Source organism: Molothrus aeneus, chromosome 31 (assembly GCF_037042795.1).
Source record: "Molothrus aeneus isolate 106 chromosome 31, BPBGC_Maene_1.0, whole genome shotgun sequence".
In the NCBI taxonomy this organism is placed as follows: domain Eukaryota; kingdom Metazoa; phylum Chordata; class Aves; order Passeriformes; family Icteridae; genus Molothrus; species Molothrus aeneus.
In genome coordinates, this window is record NC_089676.1 from 2,305,117 (window position 1) to 2,332,206 (window position 27,090).

A 27,090-nucleotide genomic window follows, 5' to 3' on the forward strand; every position below is an offset into this window, starting at 1 on the left:
AGGGGATGGGACACGGGATGGAACACAGAAAGGGACACAAATGGGACATGGAAAGGGACACAGAAAGGGACACAAATGGGACACGGGGTGGGACACAGGATGGGACATGGAAAGGGACACAAATGGGACACGGAAAGGGACACAGAACGGGGCACAGCCGCGTGTGTGTCACAATTTCCCGGTTTAATGCCACGGCCCCGCTCCCGCCTGGGCCCGCAGGATCCGCAGCAGCGCAGCGTGGACGCCCTCGTCCATGAATCCCTGCGGAGGAGGGAGTGTGGCTTTTGCCAGAATCCCACCCAAAACTGTGACCCCCACCCCCCCAGAGACCCCGGGCAGGGCCGGGGGGTCCCACCTGGGCAGCCTGGAGGAGGTGGCTCCGGTACACGGCCACGGTGTCCCGGTGCTGCTTCTGCTGGACCTGGGGGGCACAGGGTGGCACTGGGTGACTCACGGTGACAAGAGGTCACCAAGGGTGACACGGTGTGACACCGGGCGCTGTCCTCACCTCCAGCTGGAGCTGGAGCCGGGCGTTCCTGCCCCGCAGCCCCAACACCTCGGCCGAGAGTTTCTCCGTCTCCACCAGCAGCTGCTTCAGCTGGGGGGGCAAAGTCAGGGGCAGAATTGGGGGCTGGGGGGGTTGGTTGCTCTCAGCACCCCCCAGAGCCCCCTTGGTCCCTGCCAGCCCTCAAGGTCCGGCTCAGTTCACCCCGAGGTCCCCCCAAAATGGGGCTGGGAGGGGGAACAGGATGGGGATAGGGATAGGGTGGGATGGGATCAATGGGATGGGATGGGATCAGTGGGGTGGGATCAATGGGATCAGTGGGGTGGGATGGGATGGGATCAATGGGATCAGTGGGGTGGAATCAATGGGATGGGATGGGATCGATGGGATGGGATGGGATGGGATGGGATGGGATGGGGGTGCAGATGATGATGGGAACAACGGTGGGAAAGGGATGATGATGATGATGATGGTGGAAGGAAGACGGGGATGGGGATGGGAGGGACATGGGGGTGGATATGGGAGGAAGAGGAAGATGGGAAGGGGTCGGCAGTGAGGACAAGGATGAGAGGAAGACGAAGACGGGAAGGGGTCAGCGATGGGGACAAGGAGGGCAGGAGGATGATGATGATGGGGATGGGACTGGTGCTGGGAAGGTCCCGTCCCTGTCCCCGTCCCCAGCCCATCCCTCACCTTCCCGTCCTTGTCGCGGCAGGCGCGCTCCAGCCGCCCCGCGCGTTCCCGCAGCGCCGCCGCGCCGCGCTCCAGCCCCGCCGCCGCCTCCCGCAGCTCCCGCAGCTCCCGTTCCCGCCCGGCCGCCCTCTCCTCGGCCGCCGCCGCCGCCTCCCGCCACCGCTCCGCCTCCGAGCCCGCCGGGACACCGGCGGTGCCGCGCTCCGTGCTCTGCGCCGCTTCCGGTTCTCCCGGTTCTCCCGCTATCCCGCCCTCCTCGTCGCTCCCGGGGGTTTCTGCGGCCTCTCCCTCCTCCATCTCCGTGATGAGCTGCAGGGCCTCGTGCTGGGAGCGCACCAGCGCGTCCAGCCGCCGGTGCAGATCCCGGAGGATCCCGGCCCCGCTGTCGCCGCCCGCCTCCCGCACCCGCGCTCCGAGCCCGTCCCGCAGCGCCCGCAGCTCCCGGCGCAGCCTCCAGGCCTCGTCCCGCTTGCCGGGATCCCCCCGCAGCTCCCGCAGCTCCCGCTGCAGCCGCTCCCGCTCCCGGCCCAGCCGCGCCAGCTCCACCAGGAGCTTCCCGTTACCCTCCCGCAGCTCCAGCAGCTCCTTCTCCATCCTCCCGCCCTCCCTCGGGATCTCCTGCCGGTGCTTCCCGCCCGCAGCCGGCTCCGGGCCGTTCACCGAGCACCGGCGGAGCTTTTCCAGGAGGATTTGGGATCCTTGGAGCATCCTGGCGTGGATCTGGTCCTGCTGCTCCAGCGCCTGCTCCAGCCCCGCCGCCAGCTGCTCCCAGGCGGGCTCGGCCCGGAGGGAACGCTCGGATTCCCGGCGCAGCTCCCGGCTCCGGGAGAAGGCTCCGGCCTTCGCTTCCCGCATTTTGGAGCACTCCTCCCCCAGCCAGGCCAGGAACGGGATCAGCGCCGGAGCCTCGCTGCTGCCTTGTCCTCCTTCCCACTCTTCATCCCTCGTCCTCTTCCTCAGCTCCGCCACGCGCCGGGCCAGGAGCTCCAGGCAGGCGCCGTCATCCTCCTCATCCTCATCCTCATCCTCATCCTCATCCTCATCCTCACCCGCTTCCCGTCCCGGCAGGAGCCGCAGGAGCTCCCGCAGCCGCCGCCGGATGCCCTCGGCAGCTTCCTCCAGCCTCCGGCATTCCAGAGTCTTCCTCGCCAGCTCCTCCCGCAGCCGCCGGGCAGCGCATCCGTCCCTCTGCTCCTCTTCCTCCTCCTCCTCCTCCTCGCCCTGGATTCCCACCTGTCCAGCACCATTCTCTGCAGGAGGGAGCAACACAATCCCGTTTTCCCAATTTTTCCCTATTTTTTTCCAATTTCCCCCCGTTGTTTTCCCATTTTCCCCCACTTTTTCCCTTTTTTTGGGGAGGGCTCCAGGAGGTCTCACCTCTCCTTGGGGCCTTCTGGAGAGCCCAGCTCGGGGCCTCCCCGGTGACATTTCCAGTGACATTCCCGGTGTCCTTGTCCCCCTTGTGGCCCTGCAGCAGCTCGGCCACTTCCAGGCTGCCGTGAGCCAGGGCCAGCTCCAGCGCCGTCCTGAGCCGGGGATGTGACACGGGGGACAGGGGGGATGTGACACAGAGGGACACGGGGGCAGTGAGCGATGGCACGGGGTGGCACATGGGCACGGTGACAAGATGGCACCATGACCCGGTGGCACAGGTGACTCCCATCCCTTCCCCGCATTGGTGACAGCACAGAGCGATGTCCCCAGGGCGTCCCAGTGTCCCCAGTGTCCCCTGTGACCCACCTGCCATCCCTGTCGGCCAGCCCAGGCTCGGCCCCGCGCCGCAGGAGCTGGGCACAAACAGCCACGTGGTTCCCCTGTGCTGCCAGCATCAGGGGGGTCTGGCCGTGCTGGGGGGACACGTGGGGTGACCACCGACCCTTTGCTGTCCCCTGTCACCCCCTGCTGTCCCCCTGTCCCCACTCACAGCATCGGGGACATCCAGCGGGGCCTCGTGGTCGCAGAGCAGGAGGACGCTGGAGGCGCAGCCCGAGGAGGCTGCAGGGGGCGTGGGGTCACTGCAGGGACCCTGGGGGACCCCTCTGGTGTCCCCCAAATCCCGGGCTGTCCCCGTGTCCCCCACCCTCACCTGCCCAGTGCAGCGGAGTCCGGTTCTGCCCGTCCGCATGGCGCTCGTTGGCTCCGTGCTGGGGGCACAGGGGAAGGGAATGGGAATGGGATGGGAACGGGATTGGGAATGGCCCCCCCATCCCAGTCCTGTTCCCACCCTCATCCCTGTCCTTGTTCCCATCCCCACCTCCATCCTCATCCTCCTCTGCATCCCCAATCCATGTCCTTATCCCCGTCTCTATCCTGATCTCCATCCCTGATTTCACCCCCAGCGCCATCCCAATCCAGTTCCCATTCCAATTCCTGTTCCCATCCCTTCCCATCCCACTCCCACCCCTTTGATCCCATCCCATCCCAATCCCAATCCCACCCCATTCCCGTCCCTCTCCGTACCTGCAGCAGCACCTTCACGCACTGGGGCTGGCAGGCGATGGTGGCCAAGTGCAGGGCGGTGCTGCCTGTGGGGACAGGATGGGCTGGGGACACTCCTGGGGACACCTGCTCCCCTAAGGGACACTCCGTCCATCAGGGGACACCTCCAAGGGACACCCCCTCCATCAGGGGACACTCCCCAGGCAGGTCCCTGCCTCGGGGGACAGCTCTGGGCTCCTCCAGAGGTGACACAGGGACCTGCCTGGATGTCCCCAAGGTGTCCCCAAGGTGTCCCCACCCACCGTCATCGTTGGTTCCATTGACGGGAGCCCCGTGCTCCAGCAGCAGCGTCAGGCACTCGGTGAGGCCCCCGGCCGCAGCCAGGTGGAGCCTGGGGGGGGTGAGAGGTGGCCGTGACCCCTGTGTCCCCCCCCCCCGACCCCCCCGTGTCCCCCCGGCGGTGACATACGCAGATTGTCCCCTGGCGTTGAGCTTGGCGGGGCGGGCGGCCTTGCGGGCGGCCAGGGCGGCCACCCGGGCCACGTCCCCTCGTGTCACCGCCTCCAGGAGCTTCTGGTCCTGCCGCGTCCAGCTCTCCATCTGCGGGGGGGGTCCCCAAATCCAGGACAGGACCCCAAACCCAGGACAGCACCCCAAAGCCCACCCCAAGGCAGGACCCCCCCAGTGCGGGTCCTGCCACGCAGCTCCTGCCTCAGTTTCCCCACTCGCGGGGCTCCGTGAGGGCTCCGGGATCCCCGCGGAGCCGGGAGGGGGCGGAGAGGCCGGAGCGTGTCCCGGCCTGTGCCCGCCCGGCTGGTTTGGCGAGTGCCACCGAGGCGGGCTGGGCTCCAGCGTGGCACCGGGAGCCGGGGTGGCACCGGAACCGGGACCGGGGTCTGAGAACGGGAACCGGGACTGGGATGGGCTGCGGGAGTGGCAGTGGGGCCAGGGCTGGGGGCAAGGCAATGGGGCAGGATTGGGGCTGGGATTGGGGTCAGGATTGGGGCTGGGATTGGGGTCAGGATTGGGGCTGGGATTGGGGTTGAACTGGGATGGAGGCTGGGAATGGGGCTGGGATCGGGACCAGCATCAAAACTGGGATTGGGATGGGACAGGGATTGCAGCCAGGATCGGGACCAGAATTTGGGCTGGGATTGAGATGGATTTGGGGCTGGGACGGGGATTGCAGCCAGGATTGGGACCAGAATTGGGGCTGGGAATGGAATTGGGATTGTTGGAGCTGGATTGGGGTCGGGACTGAGGCACCATTGGGGCTGCGATCAGAGCTGGCACCAGCACTGGGCTGGCAGCTGGCACCGGGGCTGGCACCGGCACTGGGCTGGCAGCTGGGATCGAAACGGGATCGGGATCACAGCTGGGATCGCAATGGGATCGGGATTGGGATCACAGCTGGGATCACAATGGGATCGGGATCACAGCTGGGATCGCAATGGGATCGGGATTGGGATCACAGCTGGGATCGCAATGGGATCGGAGCTGGGATCGCAGCCGGCACGGGCCCCGTTCCCTGCCGGGACTCACCGTCACTTGCGAGCTGGAGCAGGAGAACATCCTCTTCATGGCCGGGACCCCCGCCCCGGGAGCCCCCGGGCCCCGCCCCTCCGGTCCCGGCCCCCCCGGCCCCCTCCTCGCTGCGGGACCTCCCGGGTGCCGCCGCTCCGGGGCCGCGTCCTCCGCCCGCCCCGCCCCGCCCCGCGCCCGGTCCCGCACCCGGCCCGGCGGGTTCGGCACCGCCCCGGGAACGGCCCCGCCCTGCGGGTGCGCCCCAAACCCGGCCCAGACCCCCCGGCTGAGACCCCCCCGCCCCGGCTGGTCCGTGCCGCCCCCAGCCCCCTCCCACCCCCTTCATTTTGGCTCCAAACTCTTCATTTTCACGATTTTCCGAATTTTTTTTTTAATATTTTTCATTTCTTTTATCCTTTGTTTTTACAGTTAATCCGCGGGGACCCCGTCCCTCCCCGCCCCACCCTTGGGCAGCCCCCCGATACCGGGGGGGGGGTCACTGTCACCGCTGACCCAGGAGCGGGGGGGGTTCCCCCCCACCCCCTGCCCGGGGCCGCCTCCCGCACCCCAAAACATCCAAATAAATAAATAAATCCCAGCGGGAAGAGGAGGGACACGATGTCACCCCTGTCCCCCCCGGGTTGGAGTAGGGGAGGGGGCGACTGGACCCCCCCACCCCAATTCCCATAAGGCTCCCGTGGGAATAGCAGCGTCCCCATCCCGCTTTTCCCAACGCTCCCCACAGCTGGATCCAACCCCCGGCGTCTCCTGGGGGGGAATCGTGGGGTGCTGGGGGGGCTGCGGGGGTCCCTAACTGTCCCCATCGCCCTCCTTCAGCTCCTGGCTGTTCTCCGCCTCCTCGGGAATATCCTGCATCCTCAGGAAATCTACGGGAAAACTCGGGGTTAACAAAATAAAATCGGGACCCCGGGGTGGGATCTATCGCCCCCCAAAAACCAGGGACCCACCTCGGGGGCTGGCAGGGGGGGAGTGGCGACCCCCCAAGCCCCCCTCGTCCTCCAGGAGCACGTCCAGGGTGTCCTCGCCCTCCCGCAGCCGTTCGGGGTCGGTTCCTCGGAATTCCAGCTCGTCCCGGGAGCCGCCGGGGAAGGCGGGGGCGTGGAACGGGACAACGGCGGGGGGGCTGGCGTGGCTCAGCTGCGGGGCGGGAACGGAGCGGGGGATTCAACTCACAGAGACCCCACCGGGCCGTGCCCATCCCCGGTACCCTCGGTGCCCTTGGTGCCACCGGTCCCTCCAGTGCCCTCGGTGTCCCCGGTCCCTCCGGTGCCCTCAGTGCCACCGGTCCCTCTGGTGCCCTTGGAGCCCCCAGTGCTCCCGGTCCCTCCGGTGCCTTCGGTGTCCCTGGTCCCCCCAGTGCCCCCTGGTCCCTCCAGTGCCTCTGGTGCCCCCAGTCCCTCCAGTCTCCCCAGTGCCCCCACTCCCTCCAGTGCCCTCAGTCCCCTCAGTCCCCCCAGTGTCCTTCGTGCCCTCAGTGCCCCCCAGTCTCTTCAGTGCCCTCGGTGCCCCCCAGTCCCTCCAGTGCCCTCACTCCCTCTGGTGCCCTCAGTGCCCTCGGTCCCTCCAGTGCCCCCCCGGTTCCTGCAGTCCCTCTGGTGCCCCCGGTGCCCTCAGTGCCCCCATTCCCTCCGGTGCCCTCGGTCCCTCCGGTGCCCCCCCGGTTCCTGCAGTCCCTCTGGTGCCCCCGGTGCCCCCGGGCTCACCTGCGGGGGGGTGAAGCTCAGGTACAGCGCATCCCCAGCCGGGAGGCTCCTACGCCGAGGCTCCGCCGCCCGCCGGCCCCGCGGCCCCGCCGGTGCCCCCCGCGCCTCCTGCAGCTCCCGTTCCAACCGGGAGCGCTCCCGTTCGCTGTCCCGCAGGCGCGACTCCAGCGCCGCCGCCTCCTGCGCCCGCTCCTGGCACAGCTGGCGGCAGCGGCTCAGCTCCTCCTGCACCAGCCCGTGCTGCCGCTGCAGCAGCGCCAGCTCCGCCCCGGCACCCGGTTCCGCCGCTCCGGTTACCGGCACGGCCGGCTGGGAGCCCCGGCGGGGCCGCGGCCGCTGCAGCCCCTCCGGCAGCTGCAGCTCCAGCAGCACCTCCTGGTGGGTCAGGTGGACCTGAGAGGAGAGAGGGGTCAGGGAAAGGAGAGAAGAATAGGGGAAAAGGGGGGAAAATGGGGGGGGGAAGGGGTAAAGAAGGGGGGAAAAATAGGAGGAAAAAAGGGGGGAAGAAAGGGGGAAAAAGGGGAAAAAAAAGGGGGAATAGGGCAAGAGGGAATGGGACAATGAGGAGAAATAAGGGAATGGGAAGGGGACAAAGCAGGGGAAAAGGGGGAAAAAAGGGGGAAAAAAGGGAAATAAAAGGGGGAATAGGGAACAGGGGGAAATGGGGAGAAAGAGGGGAACAAAGGGCATGGATTTGGGAGCAGGATGGATTTGGGCAGGGGTACCCCCTTGTCCTCCCTCCCTGTCCCACCTGGAGCCGCAGCAGGAGCCCGTACAGGTTCACCAGGCGCTGGTTGATCTCCTGTAGGGGACAGAATTTGGGGTGAGGGGAGGTGAACCCCAAGTGCCCCATCGGGGGGACCCACTGAGCACCCAAAACCCTTTCCTCACCTCCTGGGATCCCCTCGGTGGCACCTGGTTCCCATTCCCGTCCTGTGGAAGAGAGTGGGGTGACACTGAGGGTCCCAGCGTGGGCTGGGGGTCCCCAGCTGTCCCCCTGCACCCCCCAGCTGTCCCCCTTTGTGCCCCCTCCCCGGCTCACCCGCTGCCCATCCGGATCCGCCCGCAATTCCAAGGAGCCGTTGATGCTGCCGGAGTCACCGTCTGCAGGGGAAGGCTGGGTGAGCCCCAAGGGGGTCTCGGGGGTCCCCCCAACCCAGCAACCCCTCCCTGTGTCCCCCCCTTACTGCTGGCGCTGGGGCTGGGGCAGCTCTCGGCATCGGGGGGGTGGTTCTGGTTCTGGTTCTGGTTCTGGTCCCGGTCCCGGGTGCATCCCGTGAAAATCTCCTTCAGGCACTCCACTGTGGGGGAAAGGTGGAGCCCTGCCTCAGTTTCCCCATCCTGGGGCATCCAGAAGTTTCCACCCCACCCCAGAGCATCCTGTACTTCTCCTTCCCACCCTGGATCTCCCCATCTCGGAGCTGCTTTTTGTTGATGGAGTGACAAAATGATTTTTTTTTTTGTTCTCTTTGGAAGGAAAGAAGCCTGGAAGCTTCTCTCTTTGGTGAGGTGAAAAAAGCCACCTCATAAGCCTAAAGAACTTAATCTCAAACTTCAAAACAGCTAATTAGACAAAAACTAGAAAAAGGTGTAAACAAAGAAATTAACTACTTTTATAAAGTATTTTACCAAAAAACAAAACCATCTAACACCTAACTCCATTTTCTCTGTTTATTATTTCGCCTTTTATTTATTATTTTACGTTTTTATTCCCAACACTACAACAAAAACCACCCGACTTATTTTTATGCCTCCAAAAGTAACTAAGCCACACTGAATACGTTATGAACGTCCAAAAACTTATTAAAGTGACTCAGAAAAGCTGCTGTGACCCCGCCGTACCTTCCCGGATGGCGTCGTGCAGCAGGACGTCCCCGCGGGGGCCCCGGGTGGGGTCCCCGGGGAAGGGGGTGCCCCGGGGGGCTGCGGGGGGCTCGGAGCAGCCGCTGCCCAGCGCCAGCATGTCGGCAAAAATGCCAACCTTGTCCTCCAGCAGCGCTGCGATCTGCCGGTCCTGCTGCTCCATGCGCTCTGCCCAGGGCAGGAGGGGATGGACTGGGGTCAGCGGGGGCTGCGGTGGGGTGGGATCAGTGGGGTGGGATGGGATCGATGGGATGGGATCAATGGGATTGATGGGATGGGATCAATGGGATGGGATAGGATCAATGGGATGGGATGGGATCAATGGGATTGATGGGATGGGATCAATGGGATGGGATGGGATCGATGGGGTGGGATCGATGGGATGGGATCGATGGGGTGGGATCAATGGGATGGGATGGGATCAATGGGGTGGGATGGGATCAATGGGGTGGGATGGGATCAATGGGATGGGATCAATGGGATTGATGGGATGGGATCAATGGGATGGGATGGGATCAATGGGATGGGATCAGTGGGGTGGGATGGGATCGATGGGGTGGGATCGATGGGATGGGATGGGATCAATGGGGTGGGATCAATGGGATGGGATGGGATCGATGGGGTGGGATCAATGGGATGGGATTGATGGGGTGGGATCAATGGGATTGATGAGGTGGGATGGGATTGATGGGATCAATGGGATTGATGGGATTAGATCACTGGGATGGGATGGGATCGATGGGGTGGGATAGGATCAATGGGATGGGATGGGTTCAATGGGATCAATGAGATGGGATCGATGGGATGGGATGGGATCCATGGGATGGGATCCATGGAATGCACAGGATGGGATGGGATCAATGGGATCGGATCAACAGGATGGGATGCAATGAACAGGGATGGGATGCACAGGATGGGATGCACAGGGATGGAGCAGGATGGGATGGGGTGAACCGGGATGAGCCCCCACCTTTCAGTTTCCTCAAGGACGCTTCAGTCTCCGTCTCAATCAGGGGAAAATCCTGGCGGCTTGGACAGCTGGGAGAGCCAGGATTGGGGGGCGGGGGGGGGTGTCAGAACCAGAACCCCCCAACCGCATCACCCACACCCATCCCCTTTTCCCCTCCACATCCACGCACCCACCACCACCCACCCTGTACCCATGGCCCCCCAGCGATCCCCAGACATGCTGGGGGCCATCCCAGGTGTCCCCAGTTCCCAGGGGACACTCACAGGCTGACTGCCTGCTGGATGACCTTCATCCAGTGGTTGCGGTCGTCCCGTGAGGCCGCGTGCACCTCGTACATCTCGGGCGGGGCCGCGCTGATCAGGAACATCCCCTTCTCCTGGTTGGCGATGTCCCTCACGATCAGGTTTTGCAGGGAGATGACAGCAGGCTTGTCCTGAGGGATTGGGGAGCGTTGGGAACGGGGAATGGTGCCCTGGAGGCCCCTGTGAGGGTCGGGGCGAGGAGGGAGCAGCTCACCAGCATGGGGAAGGTGAATTTCTGGTCCTTCTCTTGCAGGAACACCAGCACGTCCGTCATCAGCAGCACCAGGACGTCTGCGATGTGTCACAGACAGATTTTATGAAAAATCCTTTTGGTGGGATCTTTTTATCCTGAGAAGCTGAGAGGCCTCAGGAACTAAAGGTAAACAATGATCATCTGCTGCTGTGGAATGCAGCAGCTGCAGCTTTGATTGGCCTCATGCGGTTGTTTCTAATTAATGGCCAATCACAGTCCAGCTGTCTCAGACTCTCTGAGAGTCACAAGATTTTATTATCATTCCATTCCTTTCGATTCCTTTCTGATGAAATCCTTTCTTCTATTCTTTTAGTACAGTTTTAATATATCCTTTTGATATAATATAATGTAATATAATATAATGTAATATAATGTAATATAATATAATGTAATATAATAAAATATATTACAGTATATGTAATATAATGTAATGTAATGTAATATAATGTAATGTAATGTAATATAATATAATATAATATAATATAATATAATATAATATAATATAATATAATATAATATAATATAATATAATATAATATAATATAATATAAATTTGTGTTAATATAAAATAATACGTTTTAATATAATATGTTATATTAAAACAAAAGGATATATTAAAACTATACTAAAAGAATAGGGTTCTGAAACATGGAGCCAAGGTTCTCGTCCCTTCCTTCATCCTGGGACCCCTGCAAACACCACCACAATTGGTGACCCCGAGTGAGGAACATTCCCACGTTTGGTGACCCCGAGTGAGGAAAAATTCCACAGTTGGGGTGAATGGAGGGGGGGGGGGGGTCCACCCTGCTGAACCCCCCCAAATCCCATGGCTGACCCCAAATTCAGCCGTGGGGAGAGAGCAGCTCTGCCAACACGTCCTTCTCCACGGGCATCCCCATTCCCTGGACATCCCCCAGTCCCATTTTCCCCCGAATTTCCCACCTTTGAAGCGCCCGGCCGCCGTTTTCCAGAGCATGCCCCCGCTGTGCACCAGCTTCCTGCGGAGCAGCTCGTCCCTCCCGAAGGCCCCGGGCCGGCTGTCCCAGCACAGCGGCACCTTGGCGCGGGGATCCACCCGCCGGAAAACGTCCCAGAGGCGCCCGCGGAGCTCCCAGGCGTGAACCTCCTCGTCCACGGCCGACAGCAGCTCCTTCACCAAGCGCAGCGCCCGCGACAGGTCCGCGCAGTCGCCCTCGTTGTCTGCCAGGAGGGGAGGGAAGACGGTGTCGGGATCTTTGGCTGCTCGCAGCCACCCCGAGAAAAGTTCCCAAGTCTCTTTTCCCAGCCCGGCGCTTGAAGGAGGAGTCTGGGCTCTTCATTTCTCGCTCTCAAGGCTGTTTGTTGTATCTTATCTATAAAAAATTTTCTCCTGCCCTGCCGAGGTCCATCCAGCAGGACAGTTCCAGGCACTCTGCCTGCCCCCAGGGCAGGGTTTTGTCTTTATACTAAAAACTACAATGTGTACAATATTTACAATTCCTTCCCAATACCTATCACCCGTGTTAGACAGTGAGCTTCTACTCTAAACCAATCTGTAAGTGCCAACATCACAGCAGAAGATGGAGGCCAAGAAGAAGAAGGAGAAAGGCTGGACACACCCAGCTCCCTCCATCTTGCCCCCTGAACCCCCATACCAAAAACCCCAAAATCTACTTTTCCACCCCCTGATAACTTCACTAATATTCCACTTAAACTGTTGTGGCTTGCAGATCTTCATACAAGGTTGGTCACTTGCTCCACGGGTCATAATCAAACCCACACAGGGGCGTCCTGGGCTCTGTACCAGGGTCCCTGAGCCCCCTGGCAGGGTCTGGGCTGCTCAGGACAGCCAGAGGGATGTCCTGGATCCTGACATCACGGAATCCCAGCCCCACCCCAAAACGCCCCGGGTGGGTTCCAGCCCCTCCCAGGTACCTTTGGAATTCTTGAGGATGCGCTCGATGAGCACCGGGTACTTGGTGATGCGCTGCGTCACCAGCAGGATGCACTCGGGGACGCCGTGGCGGCGGAGGAGAGGGGAGCGTGTCACCCGCTGGGGGGGGGGACACCGCATCGTCAGCAGGGCCCCCCAAAAGCAGAGACCCCCATCAGCAGAGACCCCCGGAGCTCAGGAAGGGAAGGACACGAGTCGGGGAAACTGAGGCAAGGAGGTGGGAGAAGGGTTTTCCACTGGAACGTGCTGGGGGATGGAGACCCCTATCCCGGGGGTCCCCCAGAGGATGGAGACCCCAAACCCCATCCCAGGGGTCTCCCAGAGGATGGAGACCCCAAACCCCATCCCAGGGGTCCCCCAGAGGATGGAGACCCCAAACCCCATCCCAGGGGTCCCCAAGAGGATGGAGACCCTGATCCCCGTCCCGGGGGTCCCCCAGAATATGGAGACCCCAAACCCCATCTGGGAGGTCCCCAAGAGGATGAAGACCCCAACTCCCATCCTGGGAGGATGCAGACCCCGCTCCCCATCCTGGGGGTCCCCCAGACCCCGCTCCCCAGCCCGGGGGTCCCCCAGAGGATGAAGACCCCAACTCCCATCCTGGGGGGATGCAGACCCCGCTCCCCATCCTGGGGGTCCCCCAGACCCCGCTCCCCAGCCCGGGGGTCCCCAGGGAGCCCACCCTGATGAACTGCTGGAAGCGTTTGTCCCGGGCCAGCAGGTCCTTGTACTCCTTGAGTGCCTTGGTGTGCTTGCTGCAGAACTCGGCGTAGGCTTTGCGCAGCTGCTCCGCGCTCGGGCCCGAGAACTTGGGGAACAACGAGGGGACATCAGTGAGTGCCATCCCATCAGTGAGTGCGTCCCCTCCACCACCCCCACCCCAAAGCACCCTGCTAACCCACTCACTGCCTCCCAGGGGCTATCCCCACCCCCCTGTACCCCCAAACCCTCATTTCCCTGCATCCCACCCCCTAAATCCCGGTTTTCTGCCCACCTGGGTGACAAGGATGTCACCGAGGCGGTCGATGACGAAGTTCTTGTTGCTGTCCTGGGCCAGCGATTCCCGGCGCCGCTCCAGGAGCTGGGCCAGGAAGCGCTCGTGGATGTGGCTGAGCTCGTCCAGGCAGGGGAAGATGCGCTGGACGGTGCCGGGGTCCAGCTGCAGCTCCTCCAGCATGGCCCTGCGGAACAGGGCGCCCATGATCTTCAGCGTCCGCACGTGGTGCAGCTCCGTCTGCATCAGCTCTGCGGGGGCACGGCGGGGTCACCAGGGGACAGGGACACGCCACGGGGACAGGGACACGCCACAGGGACAGGGACACACCATGGGGACAGGGACACAGGCTGGGACAGGGACAGAACCCTCAGGGACAGGGACACACCACGGGAACAGGGACACACCATGGGGACAGGGACACAGGCTGGGACAGGGACAGAACCCTCGGGGACAGGGACAGAACCCTCAGGGACAGGGACACACCACGGGGACAGGGACACACCACAGGGACAGGGACACACCACGGGGACGGGGACAGAACCCTTGGGGACAGGGACACAGCCCTGGGGACAGGGACAGAACCCTCGGGGACAGGGACACACCATGGGGACGGGGACAGGGACACAGCCCCGGGACAGGGATAGCATCCCCATAGACAGGAACAGAACCCTTGAGGACAGGGACACACCCCCAGGGACAGAACCCTCAGGGACAGGGACACACCCCAGGGACACAGCCCTGGGGACAGGGACACAGCCCTGGGGACAGGGACAGCATCCCAACAACAGCACAGAGGGAGCAGGACCCCAAGGACAGCCACCCAGCCTGGCCCTGTGTCCCCATTCCCACTTGTCCAACCTCTTCCTGTGTCCCCTGTCCCCGTGTCCCCCATCTCTGCATCCCCACCCCTGTATCCCTTTCCCGTCCTCACATTCCCCATGCCTGTGTCCCACCCCTGTCCCCATGTCCCCGTCCCTCTGTCCCCTCACCGTAGATGACGTCCTGCCGCTTCATGACGTCCATGCGGTGCTGCTGCAGGAAGCTGTTATCCACCGCCAGGCTCCAGGAATCCGCCTCAAACTCCTTCCCATCCGCCTCCAGATCGCTCAGCAGCTGGCTCAGGATGACGTCAGGGCCTGCAGGTGACATCAGCAGGGACATGGAGCCCCCGTGTCCCTCCCCTGCGTCCTCACGGCGTCCCCGGGGGCGTCCCCACCTTCGTCGATCAACGACTCCACCGAGAGCGTCCGGTTGCGCATGTTGAGGGAATCCGTGGACTGGGACAGGATCCGCCGGATGCCCAGGGGAGAGTCATCGTTGAAATTCCTGGAGAGGGGGTGGGACGTGATGGGGACATGATGGGGAAAGCCACCCCAAAAAAGCCATCCCAAAAAAGCCACCATGGCACAGTCACCCTGGTAAAGCCACCCCAAAAAAGCCATCCCAAAACGCCACCATGGCACAGCAATCCTGACAAGGCCACCCCAAAAAAGCCATCCCAAAAAAGCCATCCCAAAAAAAGCCACCATGGCACAGTCACCCTGGTAAAGCCACCCCAAAAAAGCCACCATGGCACAGTCGTCCTGGCAAGGCCACCCCAAAAAAGCCACCCCAAAAAAGCCACCATGGCACAGCCATCCTGGCAAGGCCACCCCAAAAAAGCCACCCCAAAAAAGCCACCATGGCACAGTCACCCTGGCAAGGCCACCCCAAAAAAGCTGCCCTGGCCAAGGCACTGCAGCAAATCCAATCTGCCAAAGCCACCCCAGCAATTCCGCCCCCCCCAAAAAAAGTCATTGTTGAACCTCCTGGGGAGGGGGTGGGACACGACGGGGGCACTGGGGACACCCCCTGTCCCCTCTGTCACCCGTCCTTACCCCGAGATGTTGGTGGTGGAGACGCTCTTGGAGAGGGACAAGGAGGGGCGGCCGCGGCGGGGCCCCAGCAGCGTCTGCCGGAAGCTCTCCGAGGGGTAGATGGCAGAGTTGGGGCGCTCCCGGATGGCATCTGGGGAGGGGGACACTGCTGGGACCCCCCTGTCACCTCCCAGGCTGGGCAGGGACACACGGGAGGGGAGGGAAAAAAGGGGGAAAAAAAGGAAAGGGAGGGGAAAGGGAAAAGGGAGGGGAAAGGGAAAAGGGAGGGGAAAGGGAAAAGGGAGGGGAAAGGGAGGGGAAAGGGAAGGGAAGGGAAGGGAAGGGAAGGGAAGGGAAGGGAAGGGAAGGGAAGGGAAGGGAAGGGAAGGGAAGGGAAGGAAAGGAAAGGAAAGGAAAGGAAAGGAAAGGAAAGGAAAGGAAAGGAAAGGAAAGGAAAGGAAAGGAAAGGAAAGGAAAGGAAAGGAAAGGAAAGGAAAGGAAAGGAAAGGAAAGGAAAGGAAAGGAAAGGAAAGGAAAGGAAAGGAAAGGAAAGGAAAGGAAAGGAAAGGAAAGCTCCCCCCACTCACTCTTGTTGCGCAGGGACACCGACTGCAGGGCTGAGCTGTTCTTCAGCAGCGCCGCCTTCTGCTGCTGCGGGGGAGCGGAAGCGTCACTGTCCTCGTCACCGTCCTCGTCACCGTCCTCGTCACTGTCCTCGCGTGTCCCCAGTGCCACATCCCCCCTCCCCTCCCCTCCGTCACCCCTCGGTGGCACCGCGCTCACCTTCTGCTTCACCTTGGTGCAGTTGGGCAGCGTGTCCTTGCAGCGGTTGTGGATGGTGACGTTGCAGGCTGGGGGACACCGAGAGGTGACAAAAAGGCCACGGGGACCCTCCTGCCACCCCTCCTCCCCCGGCTCCTGGCAGAGCGACGGCAGCAGATGTGGTGGGAATGAGGGTGGGTGAGGAGCACCCGGAGCTGCAGCTGCCACGGAGCAGCAGCTGCCCCGAGCCTGAGGGCACCGCGCCAGAGCGGGGCCACCAGCGCCAGGGAGCTGGGACGTGCCAGGCTGGAGAAATGGAGAAACCATCTCCTGCTCCAGGCAGAAAACCCGGCAGGAGCTGGGCTCTGGGAACGGGCACCGCGGTGCCCGTGCGGCAAAGCCGCCCCAAAAAAGTCATCTTGGAAAAGCCAGCGTGGCACAGCCATCCTGGTGAGGCCACCCCAAAAATGCCATCCCAAAAAAGCCACCATGGCACAGCCATCATGGTGAGGCCACCCCAAAAATGCCACCATGGCACAGCCATCCTGGTGAGGCCACCCCAAAAATGCCATCCCAAAAAAAGCCACCATGGCACAGCCATCCTGGTGAGGCCACCCCAAAAATGCCACCCCAAAAAAGCCACCATGGCACAGCCATCATGGTGAGGCCACCCCAAAAATGCCATCCCAAAAAAAGCCACCATGGCACAGTCATCCTGGTGAGGCCACCCCAAAAAAAGCCGTCCCAAAAAAGCCGCCCTGGCCAAGGCACTGCGGCAAATCCAATCTGGCAAAGCCACCCCAGCAATTCCGCCCCAGCAAAGCCACCCCAAAAAAAGTCATCCCAAAAAAAGCCTCCTCGGGGAAAAAAAAAACCAAACCCACTGCGGCAAAGCCACCCCAGAAAAAGCCACCCTGGCAACTCCACTCTGTGAAAGTCACTGCGGCAATGCCAGCCTGGCCAAGCCACCACAGAAATGTCATCCTGGCAAAGGCACCGTGAGAAAGCCACCCCAGCAAATCCATCCTGGCAATTCCACCCAGCAAATCCACCCTGGCAATTCCACCCAGCAAATCCATCCTGGCAATTCCACCCAGCAAATCCACCCTGGCAAAGCCACTGCAGCAAAGCCACCGTGGCAATTCTGCCCTGGCAATGCCACCCTGGCAAAGTGATGATGGAAAAGATACCCCAGAAGAGCCATCCCAAAAAATCCACTGCGGCAAAGCCACCCTGGCAACTCCACTCTGGAAAAGCCACCCTGGCAATGCCACTGCAGCAAAGCCACCCCAAAATGCCACCCTGGCAAAGCCATCCTGGCAATTCTGCCCTCGAAAAGCCACCCTGGATAAGCCACCCCATCAAATCAACCCTGGCAAAGCCACTGCAGTGATGCCACCCTGGCAATTCTGCCCTGGCAAAGCCACCCCATCAAATCCACCCTGGCAAAGCCACCCTGGCAAAGCCACTGCAGCAATGCCACCTCAGCAATGCCACCCCAGAAATGCCACCCTGGCAAAGCCACCATGGCAATTCTGCCCTGGAAAAGCCACCCTGGCAAAGCCACCGCAGCAATGCCACCCCAGCAATGCCACCCTGGCAAAGCCACCCTGGCAAAGCCACTGCAGCCATGGTAATTTGGCAAAGCCACCCCACCAAATCCACCCCAGCAATGCCACCCTGGCAAAGCCACCCCACCAAATCCACCCTGGCAATGCCACCCTGGCAAATCCACCCTGGCAAAGCCACCCCGGCAAAGCCTCCCCACCAAATCCACCCCGCTAAAGCCACCCCGGCCATGCCACCGTGCCAACCCTCCCCTGCCACATCCCCTTGGCAAACCCCCCCCGGTAAGCCCTGCCGGGCACACGCAGCCGGCATTTCCCTCCCTGTGCCCTGCAATGCCCCCGGGCACTCACTGGGGCACACCAGCGCTTCCTTGGCCGTGATGCTCTTGTTGCAGGCGAAGCACATGGTCATGCCCGACACGGAGATGGTGGTGAACAGGTGCCCGTTGGTGTAACGCGCGTCCTTCTCCTTGCCCTCCTTCATCCTCTCCTTGTCCTTGCCCTGCCCGGACAGCGGCACCGGACGCCTGACGGGGCTGCGGCACCGGGGCCTCCCCGCCGCTCCCCCCGCTCCTCCCGCCGCCCTCGGGACGCGGCTCATGGCCGCGGGCAGCCGCCGGTCCCCCGTGGTTCCCGGGCTTTCGCCGGGGAGCCCGGAGGATGGGGAGAGCCCGGCGCGCTCCCTGCGCTCGCCGCCGCTCCCCTGCATCCCTGCCGTTCCCACGGTAACCGGAGGCTCTGCCGGTGAGATCCCCCCCGCCCCGGCACGGCCCCCCCGGTGCCAGCCCCAATGGGGACGGGCTGCGGGGGCGCCGCCGGGGGTGACGCTGCCCCCCCTCTTGCGCCCCCCCACCATCTATTTTTAGCCCATCACCCCCTTTTTTTCCACCCCCCCACCCCTAAAATAACCCGTGGGGTGGGGGTGTGCGGCTGAGCCCCCCCCCCATCATGGGGATGGTTTTGGGGGGTCGCTTTTGGGGTTTTTTTCCCATATGGAAAAGGGGAGCGAGTCGGTGTCACCCCCCCAGTGTCGCCGGGCTGGCCTCGGACCCCCCCCGTGCCCCCCCCCCCCACGGGCACAGAGAGGCCTTTGTGCCCCCCCTACCCCCCCTTGGCACCCCCGGCCGTGCCTGGCACCGGCGGGTGCCAACCAACAGCCCCCCAAAACCCCCTCGGGACGCCCCCAGTTCTGCTCCCCAATCCCGAGGGGCGTCCCGGGGTCCGTCCCTGCTCCCCCCCCCCGAGGGTGGGGAAGGGGCTGGGGGACCCCCGGGGGGGCCTGGAGGGGGGGAGGGAGGGAGAACGGGGGGGACCCCACGGGCACCTTTGGGACCCCACGGGCACCTCTGGGACCCCTCAGATTGGGACAGGGACCCCTCGGGCACCTTTGGGACCCCATGGGCACCTTTGGGACCCCATGGGCACCTTTGGGACCCCTTGGGCTCCTTTGGGACCCCTCGGGCACCTTTGGGACCCCATGGGCACCTTTGGGACTCCTCAGAGCAGGAGAGGGACCCCATGGGCATCTTTGGGACCCTACGGGCACCTTTGGGACCCCTTGGGCTCCTTTGGGACCCCTCGGGCACCTTTGGGACCCCATGGGCACCATTGGGACCCCTCGGATTGGGACAGGGACCCCATGGGCACCTTTGGGACCCCATAGGCACCTTGGGACCCCTCGCGCACCTTTGGGACCCCTCAGATTGGGACAGGGACCCCTCAGGCACCTTTGGGACCCCTCGGATTGGGACAGGGACCCCACGGGCACCTTTGGGACCCCTCAGATTGGGACAGGGACCCCACGGGCACCTTTGGGACCCCTCAGATTGGGACAGGGACCCCTCGCGCACCTTTGGGACCCCTCGGATTGGGACAGGGACCCCTCAGGCACCTTTGGGACCCCTCGGATTGGGACGGGGACCCCACGGGCACCTTTGGGACCCCTCGCGCACCTCTGGGACCCCTCGGATCGGGAGCGAGACCCCAGTGAGACCCCGGTGCTGGGCCCCCAGTGTCGCCCCGTGTCCCCAAACCCGGGCGGGGGTCGCGGGGGGGCCTCACCCGCTCTGGCCTCAGGGGTCCCTCCGGCTCCCGCTCCGCCGGGAACGGGGCGCAGGAGCAGCAGCACATCCCGGCCCCCCCGAGCCCGGCGGCGCCTCCGGCCGCGACATCGGCCCCGCGCGCGATTGTTCCCGCCCGCTTGTTTGTTTTCCTTTGATTTTTCCCTTTGCTCCGCCGGTTTTGTTTGCTTTGCTTCGCTTTTCCTCCGGTTTTTGTTCATTTCTTTTCTTTTCTTTTCTTTTCTTTTCTTTTCTTTTCTTTTCTTTTTCTCTCTTCCCTTTATTTGCTTGCCTTTCCTTTCCTTTTCTTTTTTTTTTTGCTTTCCCTTTATTCTTTTCGCCCTTTTCCCCCTATTTTTTTTCCCTTTCCTTCCCTTCACTTTCTTTCCTTTATCTTTCTGCTTTTCTTTCCTTTTCCATCCCGATTTTCTTTCCTTTTTTTTTATCATTCCTTTTTCCCACCTTCCCCCTTTTTTACCATTTTTCCTTTTCTATCTCTATATCCCCCTTTTTACAGCATTTTTCTTTTTAACTGATTTTTCCATCTTCACCGCTTTCCCCCCCCGTTAATTCCCCTTTTTAAAATCTTACTTTCCTTTTTTTCTCCTCTATTCCCCCCATTTTTTTTTAACCTCTATTATTATTTTTTTTTTTACCATTTCTCCTCTTTTCCCCCCTGACTTTTCTCCCCTCTTTCCCCGCTTTTCTCCGCACCCATTTCCGTGTTTTCCTCCCCATTTTGGGCCCCCCCCCGCCTGGAGAAGGAAACCGAACCGCGCCAGACAAAGGCGAGAGCCGCCGCCGCCGCCGCCGCCGCTTCCTGCCCGCCCCGGGACCCCCCCCGAACCTCCCGAACCAGAACCCCCCGAACAAAACCCTCAGCAGAAAGGGGGGGTCCCACCCGCGCAACCAAAACCACCCTGGGAGGATTTAGGGGGGTCCCGCATCCCCCCTGCTGCAAATTTGGGGGGGTCCGGGACCACCCCGAGAAGCCCTAAAAACCCCGGGGATGTGGGGGGGGGAAGAGACCGCGCCCCCCTAAACCCCCCCAAAAACCCCAAAAAAGCCCCCCCGAACCCCAAAACCTGCACGAACCGGGCTGTGGGGACACGCGGCTGCTCCGTGCGGGGAATTTCGGGGTCCCCGCGCTTCCGAACCCCCCCCCGGCCACCCCCACCCCCCCGAGCTGGGGGCGGAGGAAGTTTCGGTGCTTTAAATAGAGCCGGGGCTTTTCGGGTTCCTGTTCCGGCCCCAAAACTCCGCGCGGAGCTCGGGGGGAGTTTTTGGGGTGCTCTCAGACCCCACCCTAAAACCGGCCCTGGAAAGGGGGGGGGGGGGAATGAAGGGGGGAGCCCCCACCCCAAAAGCCACCGAGATTTAACAGAGATGAACCCCAAAACGGCGTCACGGAGCTGCTGGGGGCGGCCCTCGCCTTTTTGGGGGGAATTCCCCCATTTTTGGGGACAGCGCCCCCCCCGTTTTGGGGACATTTCCCCCCCTCTTTGGGGACAGCCCCGGCGGCGAACAAAGCCCCGGCCGAGGCAACAAAGACCCCGCCGGGCCGGGCCGGGAAACACGGGGGGACTCCCAGCAAATCCCCCCTGAACCCCCAAAAAAATCCACCGGGTCACCCCCCCCCCCCCAGACCCCCTGAACCCCCAAATTTTCCCTCTCGGAGGTTGGAACCCCCCGGATTTGGGGGGGATCTGGGGTAGCGGGACCCCCTTGGGCTGTTTTGGGGGGGCTGCGGGGAGGGCGGGGGGGGTCGCTGACAGGAGCCCCCCAACCCCAAACGCAGGTGGGGATCCCCCAAAAAAGCCGCGGGGAGGAGCGAGGGGGGGTCCCCAAATTTCCCCTCGCAGTCGGGACCGGGGGGTGCCGCTGTTTTTTGGGGTCGTTGCGTCCGCGGGGGGGGCAGCCCCGACACCCCCCGGGCTCTGGGTGGGGCCGAAACGCCTCGGACGAAACTTTTTTAAAACAAAACAAAAAACCAACCAAAAAACAACAAAAAAACCCAAAAAACGCCATTCCCCCCCCCCCCGAGGCGGCGCAGGGAGCAACAACCACTTCCCCCTTCCACAAAACCACCCCCGACCCCCCCAAAAACCGCCCCAGAGCCCCCCCAAAACCCTTTCCGGGGTGGGGGGGGCACCCCCAAACCTCCCCCCCCCCCCGAACAACTCAGAGCATCCAAGAGCGCTCAGGGCTGGGGGGGGGGGTCCTCAAAAAATCTCAGTTTTGGGGTAAACTGAGGCGCCGGGGGGGGGGCACAGAGCATCCCCCCCCCCCCCAAAAAGGCCTGGCCCGAGCACGGGGCGCACACAAAGCCCCGTGGGGCCCCCCCGAGCCCCCCCCGTCCGTTCCTGGTTTCGCCACGCCGGCATTGCCACATGCCCGGTGCCCCCCCCCGGTCACGGGGGTCGGAGCCGCGGCCACGCTCCCGTGCCTCAGTTTCCCCATCCCCGAACCAACCCCGCCGCCCCGTGCGAGGCTTTGTCTTTCATTTATCTCAAATTGGGGTGCGGGGTGTGGAGGGTCCTTAAAATTTCTTTCCCCCCCGCCCCGCCCGGCAGGAGGGGAAGGCGACTTCCTCATCCTCATCCTCGCGTCACCCGAAGCTTGGGCGGAAAGGAGGATGAGGAAGAGTCGGGGCCAAGTTTGGGGCGGCGGGGAATTTGGGGAGGGGGGCGGGGGGGGACACACGGGGGTCCCCAGAGCTGCGGGGAGGGAGGGGGGGGGGGTCCTTGTTGCAGGCAGCGCCCCCCGATGCACAATGGGGAGCAGCTGGGGGGGCCCTCGCCCCCTCCCCACCCCCCATCCCCCTTCCCTCGGGACCCCCGAGGTGCGGAACCCCCCCCCCACACCCTGAGCATCACCCCGTGCTCCCCAAAAAACCCCAAAATCCTCCCCAAAAAAAAACCCAAAAAATCCCCGCGGCCGCCTGGGACAAGGCAGAGCCCCCCAAGTTTGGGTGAAGGATGGGGCGACCCCTCCCAAACAGGAGCAGGGAGGGGAGAGGCCCCGCACCCCAAGATGGGCTGGAGAAGGGGGGGGTCCCCGCTCGGGGGGGGCTGCCCTGCCGGGACCCACCTTGGCGCGATCGCTCCTGACTCGCGACAGCGACTCGATCCGGGACATAATCCAGGGAGCGCTCCCGGCTCCCTCCCGGTGCTCCCCGCTGCTCTCCCGGTGTCTCCCGGCTCTTTCCCGGCTCCTTCCCGGTCCCCTCCCGGTGCTCCCGGTCCCTGCCCGGTCCCCGTCGGTCCCGCCCTCCCGGGGGCGGGTGGCGCCGCCCCCCGGCCTCGTGCTGCCCGCGGGGCCTTTGTTCGCGCGGGGTCCCCGGGATCCGGCCCCGATCCCGCCGGGATTCCCGGGATCCGGCCGGGATCGGCGCCCCGGAGCCTCTGCCCGGCATCCGCATCCTCCGGGACCGGCACCGCGCCCTCCTCCGGGAGCGGCTCCCGAGGGAGCGGAGCCGGGACTGAGCCCAGCTCTGGGCACGGAACTGCAGCGTCCCCGGGGATCGCAGTTGAGCATCCCGAGGGATCTGGAATCCAACACCCTGAGGGGTCTGAGTGCCAGCATCCCGAGGGATTTGAATTCCTGCATCCCGAGGGATCTGAATCCCAATGTCCCAAGGGATCTGAATCCCAATGTCCCGAGGGATCTCTAATCCAGCACCCTGAGGGATCTGTGCTCCAGCATCCCGAGAGATTCGAATTCAACATCCCGAGGGATCTGAATCCCAACATCCCGAGGGATCTGTGCTCCAGCATCCCAAGGGATCAGTCCCTGAGGCCACCCCAGATCACACCCATCATCCCTCAGGATTGGTCCCCAGGCTCATCCGGAATCTTCACCCCAGCATCCCTGGGGATCAAACCCTGGAATCCCCTCGGGATCAATTCCCAGAGTCCCCTTGGACCGTCCCCATCATCCCTCGGGATCAATCCCCAGATCCATCTCAGACCATCCCCAGCATCCCCGGGGATCAATCCCTGGAATGCCCCCGGACCATCCCCAGCATCCCCCGGGGTCGCCCCTCGGAGCCCCCCCTGCTCCAGCCCCAGCAGCCCGGATGTGGCCCCAGGTCCAGCCCTTCCTCTCTGTGCCTCAGTTTCCCCCCTCGCGCACTCCCTGGAAAGCCCCGACCTTTGGGAGCACCCCCTTCCCATCCCAGCGGGGCACCAGGACAGGAATCCCGGGAGGAAGCAGCGAACCCCATGGAATTCCACCCATCCCGAAGCCCCTGCACGGCCCAAAGCTCCGTTTCTGGGGTGACACAAATCCCAGCCCTGCTCTCCTCCATTTTTGGGGCTCTTGTCTCCCAACTGCAGCAAATCCAGGCTGGGCCCTTCCCGGGAGAGCCCCTCCATGGGTGCTGCCGCTTCCCTGGGGATGGAAAGTTGGGATAAAAGTGCTGTTTGGGGGAAAATGTCACTTTTTCCCCATAAAACAGCGGCTTGGGAGAGGCCCTGGCAGCGGGAGCCGGGCCGGCGTCACCCGGTTGAACATTAACTCCACCAAGATAAGCCAGGATTTATGGGATCAATCTGAGATAACGCTCCTGATCCCAGCTGTGGCTTTTTGGGGATCCCGAAGTCCCCAAGTGTCACTCGGGGAGCGCCAGGACAAAGCCACCCCCGCAGTTCCGGGATGCAGAGGAGTTAAATGTCATTTTATCCCTCATTTCCCAGCCTGGTGGCACCGAGGGGACACCAAGGGGACGGGGACGGGAGCGAGAGCAGCAGGGCTGGGATTAATGAATAACCAGGAAAATCCAGCGGCGCCACCAAGAGGTGTCACCGCTCCTGGCTGCCTCAGTTTCCCTGGGGAAAAACAGCGGCTGTGGAAAGGGAACGGCGCCAAAAAATTCCCGGGGAGAGGCAGGGATGCACCATCGGGAGGGTGGGATGGGCATTCCTGGGGAAAAATCCCTGGGATCCAGGAAAACATCCCTGAGATAGAGGGAAATGTCCCTGGGATCCAGGAAAACATCTCTGGGATCCAGGAAAATATCCCTGGGATCCAGGAAAACATCCCTGGGAATCAGGAAAATATCCCTGGGATCCAGGAAAACATCCCTGGGAATCAGGAAAATATCTCTGGGAATCAGGAAAATATCCCTGGGATTCAGGAAAATAACTCTGAGAGCCAGGAAAACATCTCTGGGATTCAGGAAAATATTCCTGGGATTCATGAAAACATCCCTGGGATTCAGAAAAACACCCCAGAGATCCAGGAAACATCTCTGGGATTCTGGAAAGCATCCCTGATATCCAGGAAAATATCCCCAGGGTTCAAAACATCCCTGGGATTCAGGAAAATATTCTTTGGATCTGGTAAAATATTCCTGGGATCCAGGAAAACACTCCAGAGATGCAGGAAACATCTCTGAGATTCAGGAAAATATCCCTGGGATCCAGAGAAACATTCCTGGGATTCAGGAGAATATTCTTTGGATCCAGGAAAACATCCCACGTGCCAAGGCCAGGATGGGGGCAGATCCCTGGAAGTTCCTGGGCCTCATTCCTGACTCATTCCCACCCCATTCCCGGCTCCTTCCCGGGCCTGCCAAGGCTGGATTTTAATTAAACTGCGGATTTTAATTAACTCCTGGTCACCAAAGCGGAATCGAACCCTCGGGGGGGCCCCCGGAGCCGGGGGAGGGGGGAGGACGTGCTCAGAGTCCCCCTCTCACCCACATTCCCCATCCTCGTTTCCTCCCGGATACACCGGGACCGACCGGGGCTTCTCCTCCCCAAACACCCAAAAAGCGCCGCAGGAATCCCCGGAGACGCCCCCGGATGCTCCGGGAGGACCGAGGGGGGGCCCGGCGTGGAAAACCCCCCCGAGGCCGAGGGGAAACGGCGGGAGGAGGGAAATGGGGGGGGGGTCCGGTCACAGGAGACCCCCGGAATCACCCCCAGCACCGACCCCTCGCCAGAACCTCCCATGGGAACCCCCGGGACCGGATCTGGGGGTTGGAACCCCCCAAAGGAGACCCCCACGGGATTATTATTATTATTATTATTATTATTATTATTATTATTGTTATTGTTATTATTATTATTATTATTATTATTATTATTATTATTATTATTATTATTATTATTATTATTATTATTATTATTATTATTATTTCCCAAAAGAGCCGTTTTGGGAAGAATATTCCTTCCATGTCCCGCTTTTCCAGCCGGGACCGACCCCTCCCCACCCCGAAACGGAGCCGGAACCCCCCCCCCCACAAGCTCACCCCGACTTCCAGGCGCCTTTCCCCTACAGAATCCCAACCAAACAATCCAATAATCCCAACAAACATCCCAGGCAAGGCCGGATTTCAGCCCGTCCCGGCCCTGCTGCGATGCCGGGATGAGGCCGGAGCCGCTCCCCCGGGCGGTTCCGGATCCCGCGGCTGCTCCAGGCGGGATTTGGGGCCGGGGGGGTGGGGAGGGGACGCGGGCCCCCCCCCCCCAGATGGGAACAGCTGGCGGCTGATCCGGCGGGAAGAGCGGGAGGAGGAGGAGGAGGAGGAGGAGGAGGAGGAGGTCAGGGATTAACGGCTCCGCATGGCGGCAAATCGGGGCCGCCCGGGGGGGGCCGAGCGGGGTTTGGCCCCCCCAAAACCGGGGACAAAGCCACGGCCCGGCTGCGGGGTCCCCCCGTGCCTCAGTTTCCCCCCCTGAGGAGGGAATTGAGGGGGGATCCCCCTCCCCCCGAGTCGCCAAAGCGCTCCAGGAACGGGCGGGAGATGGGAAACTGAGGCACGGGAGGGGGCAAGGAGCAGGAGGAAAACATTCCCGAGGAAGGGATGGCGGCAGGAACGGGCGCTCGGGATCCCTTCCCACCTTTTCCTTTCTTTTAGACCCCAAAATCTGGCAAACAGCGAGCGGCGGAGCCGGGCGGGAGAGGGGAAACTGAGGCACGGCAGAGCATCCGTGAATCCATCCCGTTATCCCGGTTTCCCCGTATCCCGCTCTCCCGTTGTTCCGTTCTCCCGTTTTCCCGGTATCCCGGTATCCCGATATTCCGTTCTCCCGGTATCCCGTTATTCCCTTTTCCCGGTATCCCGGTATCCCGTTTTCCCGGTATCCCGTTCTCCCGTTCTTCCCTTTTCCCGTTGTTCCGTTCTCCCGTTCTTCCCTTTTCCCGTTGTTCCGTTCTCCCGTTCTTCCCTTTTCCCGTTGTTCCGTTGTCCCGCCGCGCCCGCGGAGCCGATCCCGCCCCGTTCCCCGTTTTTCCCGTTACCTTTGTCTTCCCGGTCATCCTGCGGATGAAGCTGAGGGTCCTGTCCAGGGGGGTCCCTTCCCGGCCCGGGGGGGTCCCCGCCGCCTCCCCCGCCAGCCGCTCGCGGCTCCCGGTGCTGCGGGAGGAGGATCCCGCCGGTCGATCCCGCCGGTCGATCCCGCCGGACGATCCCGCTCTGGCCCCGCCGGCAGCGGGGAGGAGCGAGCGCGTCCCCTCCCCGCCGCCACCACGGAGCCCCCTCTGTCCCCTCCCAGCCCCCTCCGTGCCCCCTCTGTCCCCTCCCGGGGGTCCCCCCGTGTCTCTGCCCCCCGATCTGGGCAGCGGGGAGGGGGTCCTGGTTCCTTGGGGACATCCTGGGAGGGGACAAAGAGCTCTTGGAGGGGACAAATCCCC

At 62.5% G+C, this 27,090-nt stretch overlaps 2 protein-coding genes across 6 annotated transcripts; both read right to left on the reverse strand.

Annotated features, from left to right (window-relative positions):
- Positions 1-161: 161 nt before the first annotated feature.
- On the reverse strand, positions 162-5,218 carry ANKRD35 (ankyrin repeat domain 35). The gene is made up of 12 exons (XM_066568168.1): positions 5,180-5,218; positions 4,107-4,237; positions 3,940-4,028; positions 3,659-3,723; positions 3,285-3,342; positions 3,123-3,193; positions 2,939-3,045; positions 2,576-2,724; positions 1,199-2,448; positions 509-598; positions 356-421; positions 162-261 (listed from the first exon to the last, which is right to left on the reverse strand). The coding sequence occupies exons 1-12, from the start codon at positions 5,216-5,218 to the stop codon at positions 184-186; spliced, it is 2,193 nt and encodes a 730-aa protein (XP_066424265.1). The 3' UTR covers positions 162-183.
- Positions 5,219-5,522: 304 nt separating this feature from the next.
- On the reverse strand, positions 5,523-26,812 carry ARHGEF2 (Rho/Rac guanine nucleotide exchange factor 2). 5 transcript variants are annotated; one of them, XM_066568141.1, is made up of 22 exons: positions 26,698-26,812; positions 17,741-17,891; positions 15,843-15,910; positions 15,647-15,710; positions 15,081-15,210; positions 14,420-14,529; positions 14,193-14,339; positions 13,201-13,451; positions 12,889-13,014; positions 12,188-12,305; positions 11,216-11,473; positions 10,235-10,311; positions 9,982-10,151; positions 9,719-9,786; positions 8,728-8,916; positions 8,073-8,186; positions 7,928-7,989; positions 7,777-7,818; positions 7,637-7,687; positions 6,886-7,278; positions 6,130-6,319; positions 5,523-6,048 (listed from the first exon to the last, which is right to left on the reverse strand). In XM_066568141.1, exons 1-22 carry the CDS (start codon positions 26,713-26,715, stop codon positions 5,972-5,974), a joined length of 2,874 nt encoding a protein of 957 aa, XP_066424238.1. In that variant the 5' UTR covers positions 26,716-26,812; the 3' UTR covers positions 5,523-5,971. The 5 variants fall into 5 exon arrangements, with proteins under 5 accessions (XP_066424238.1, XP_066424237.1, XP_066424235.1 ...); XM_066568140.1 differs by lacking the exon at positions 26,698-26,812 and adding an exon at positions 22,540-22,684; XM_066568138.1 differs by lacking the exon at positions 26,698-26,812 and adding an exon at positions 19,451-20,150.
- Positions 26,813-27,090: the final 278 nt, after the last annotated feature.

What these genes read in the sequence shown, in the direction of transcription:
- ANKRD35 (XM_066568168.1), bottom strand. Translation starts at nt 5,218, where the DNA reads ATGAAGAGGATGTTCTCCTGCTCCAGCTCGCAAGTGACG. An exon ending in CGCTGGATGTCCCCGATGCT is followed by an intron (nt 3,046 to 3,122) that starts GTGAGTGGGGAC and finishes GTGTCCCCCCAG; the next exon opens with CACGGCCAGACCCCCCTGAT. An exon ending in ACCTCCTCCAGGCTGCCCAG is followed by an intron (nt 262 to 355) that starts GTGGGACCCCCC and finishes CCTCCTCCGCAG; the next exon opens with GGATTCATGGACGAGGGCGT.
- ARHGEF2 (XM_066568137.1), bottom strand. Translation starts at nt 18,098, where the DNA reads ATGCAGGGGAGCGGCGGCGAGCGCAGGGAGCGCGCCGGGCTCTCCCCA. An exon ending in ATCCAGCAGGCAGTCAGCCT is followed by an intron (nt 9,787 to 9,981) that starts GTGAGTGTCCCC and finishes TGGCTCTCCCAG; the next exon opens with CTGTCCAAGCCGCCAGGATT. An exon ending in CCCCCCTGCCAGCCCCCGAG is followed by an intron (nt 6,049 to 6,129) that starts GTGGGTCCCTGG and finishes GTTTTCCCGTAG; the next exon opens with ATTTCCTGAGGATGCAGGAT.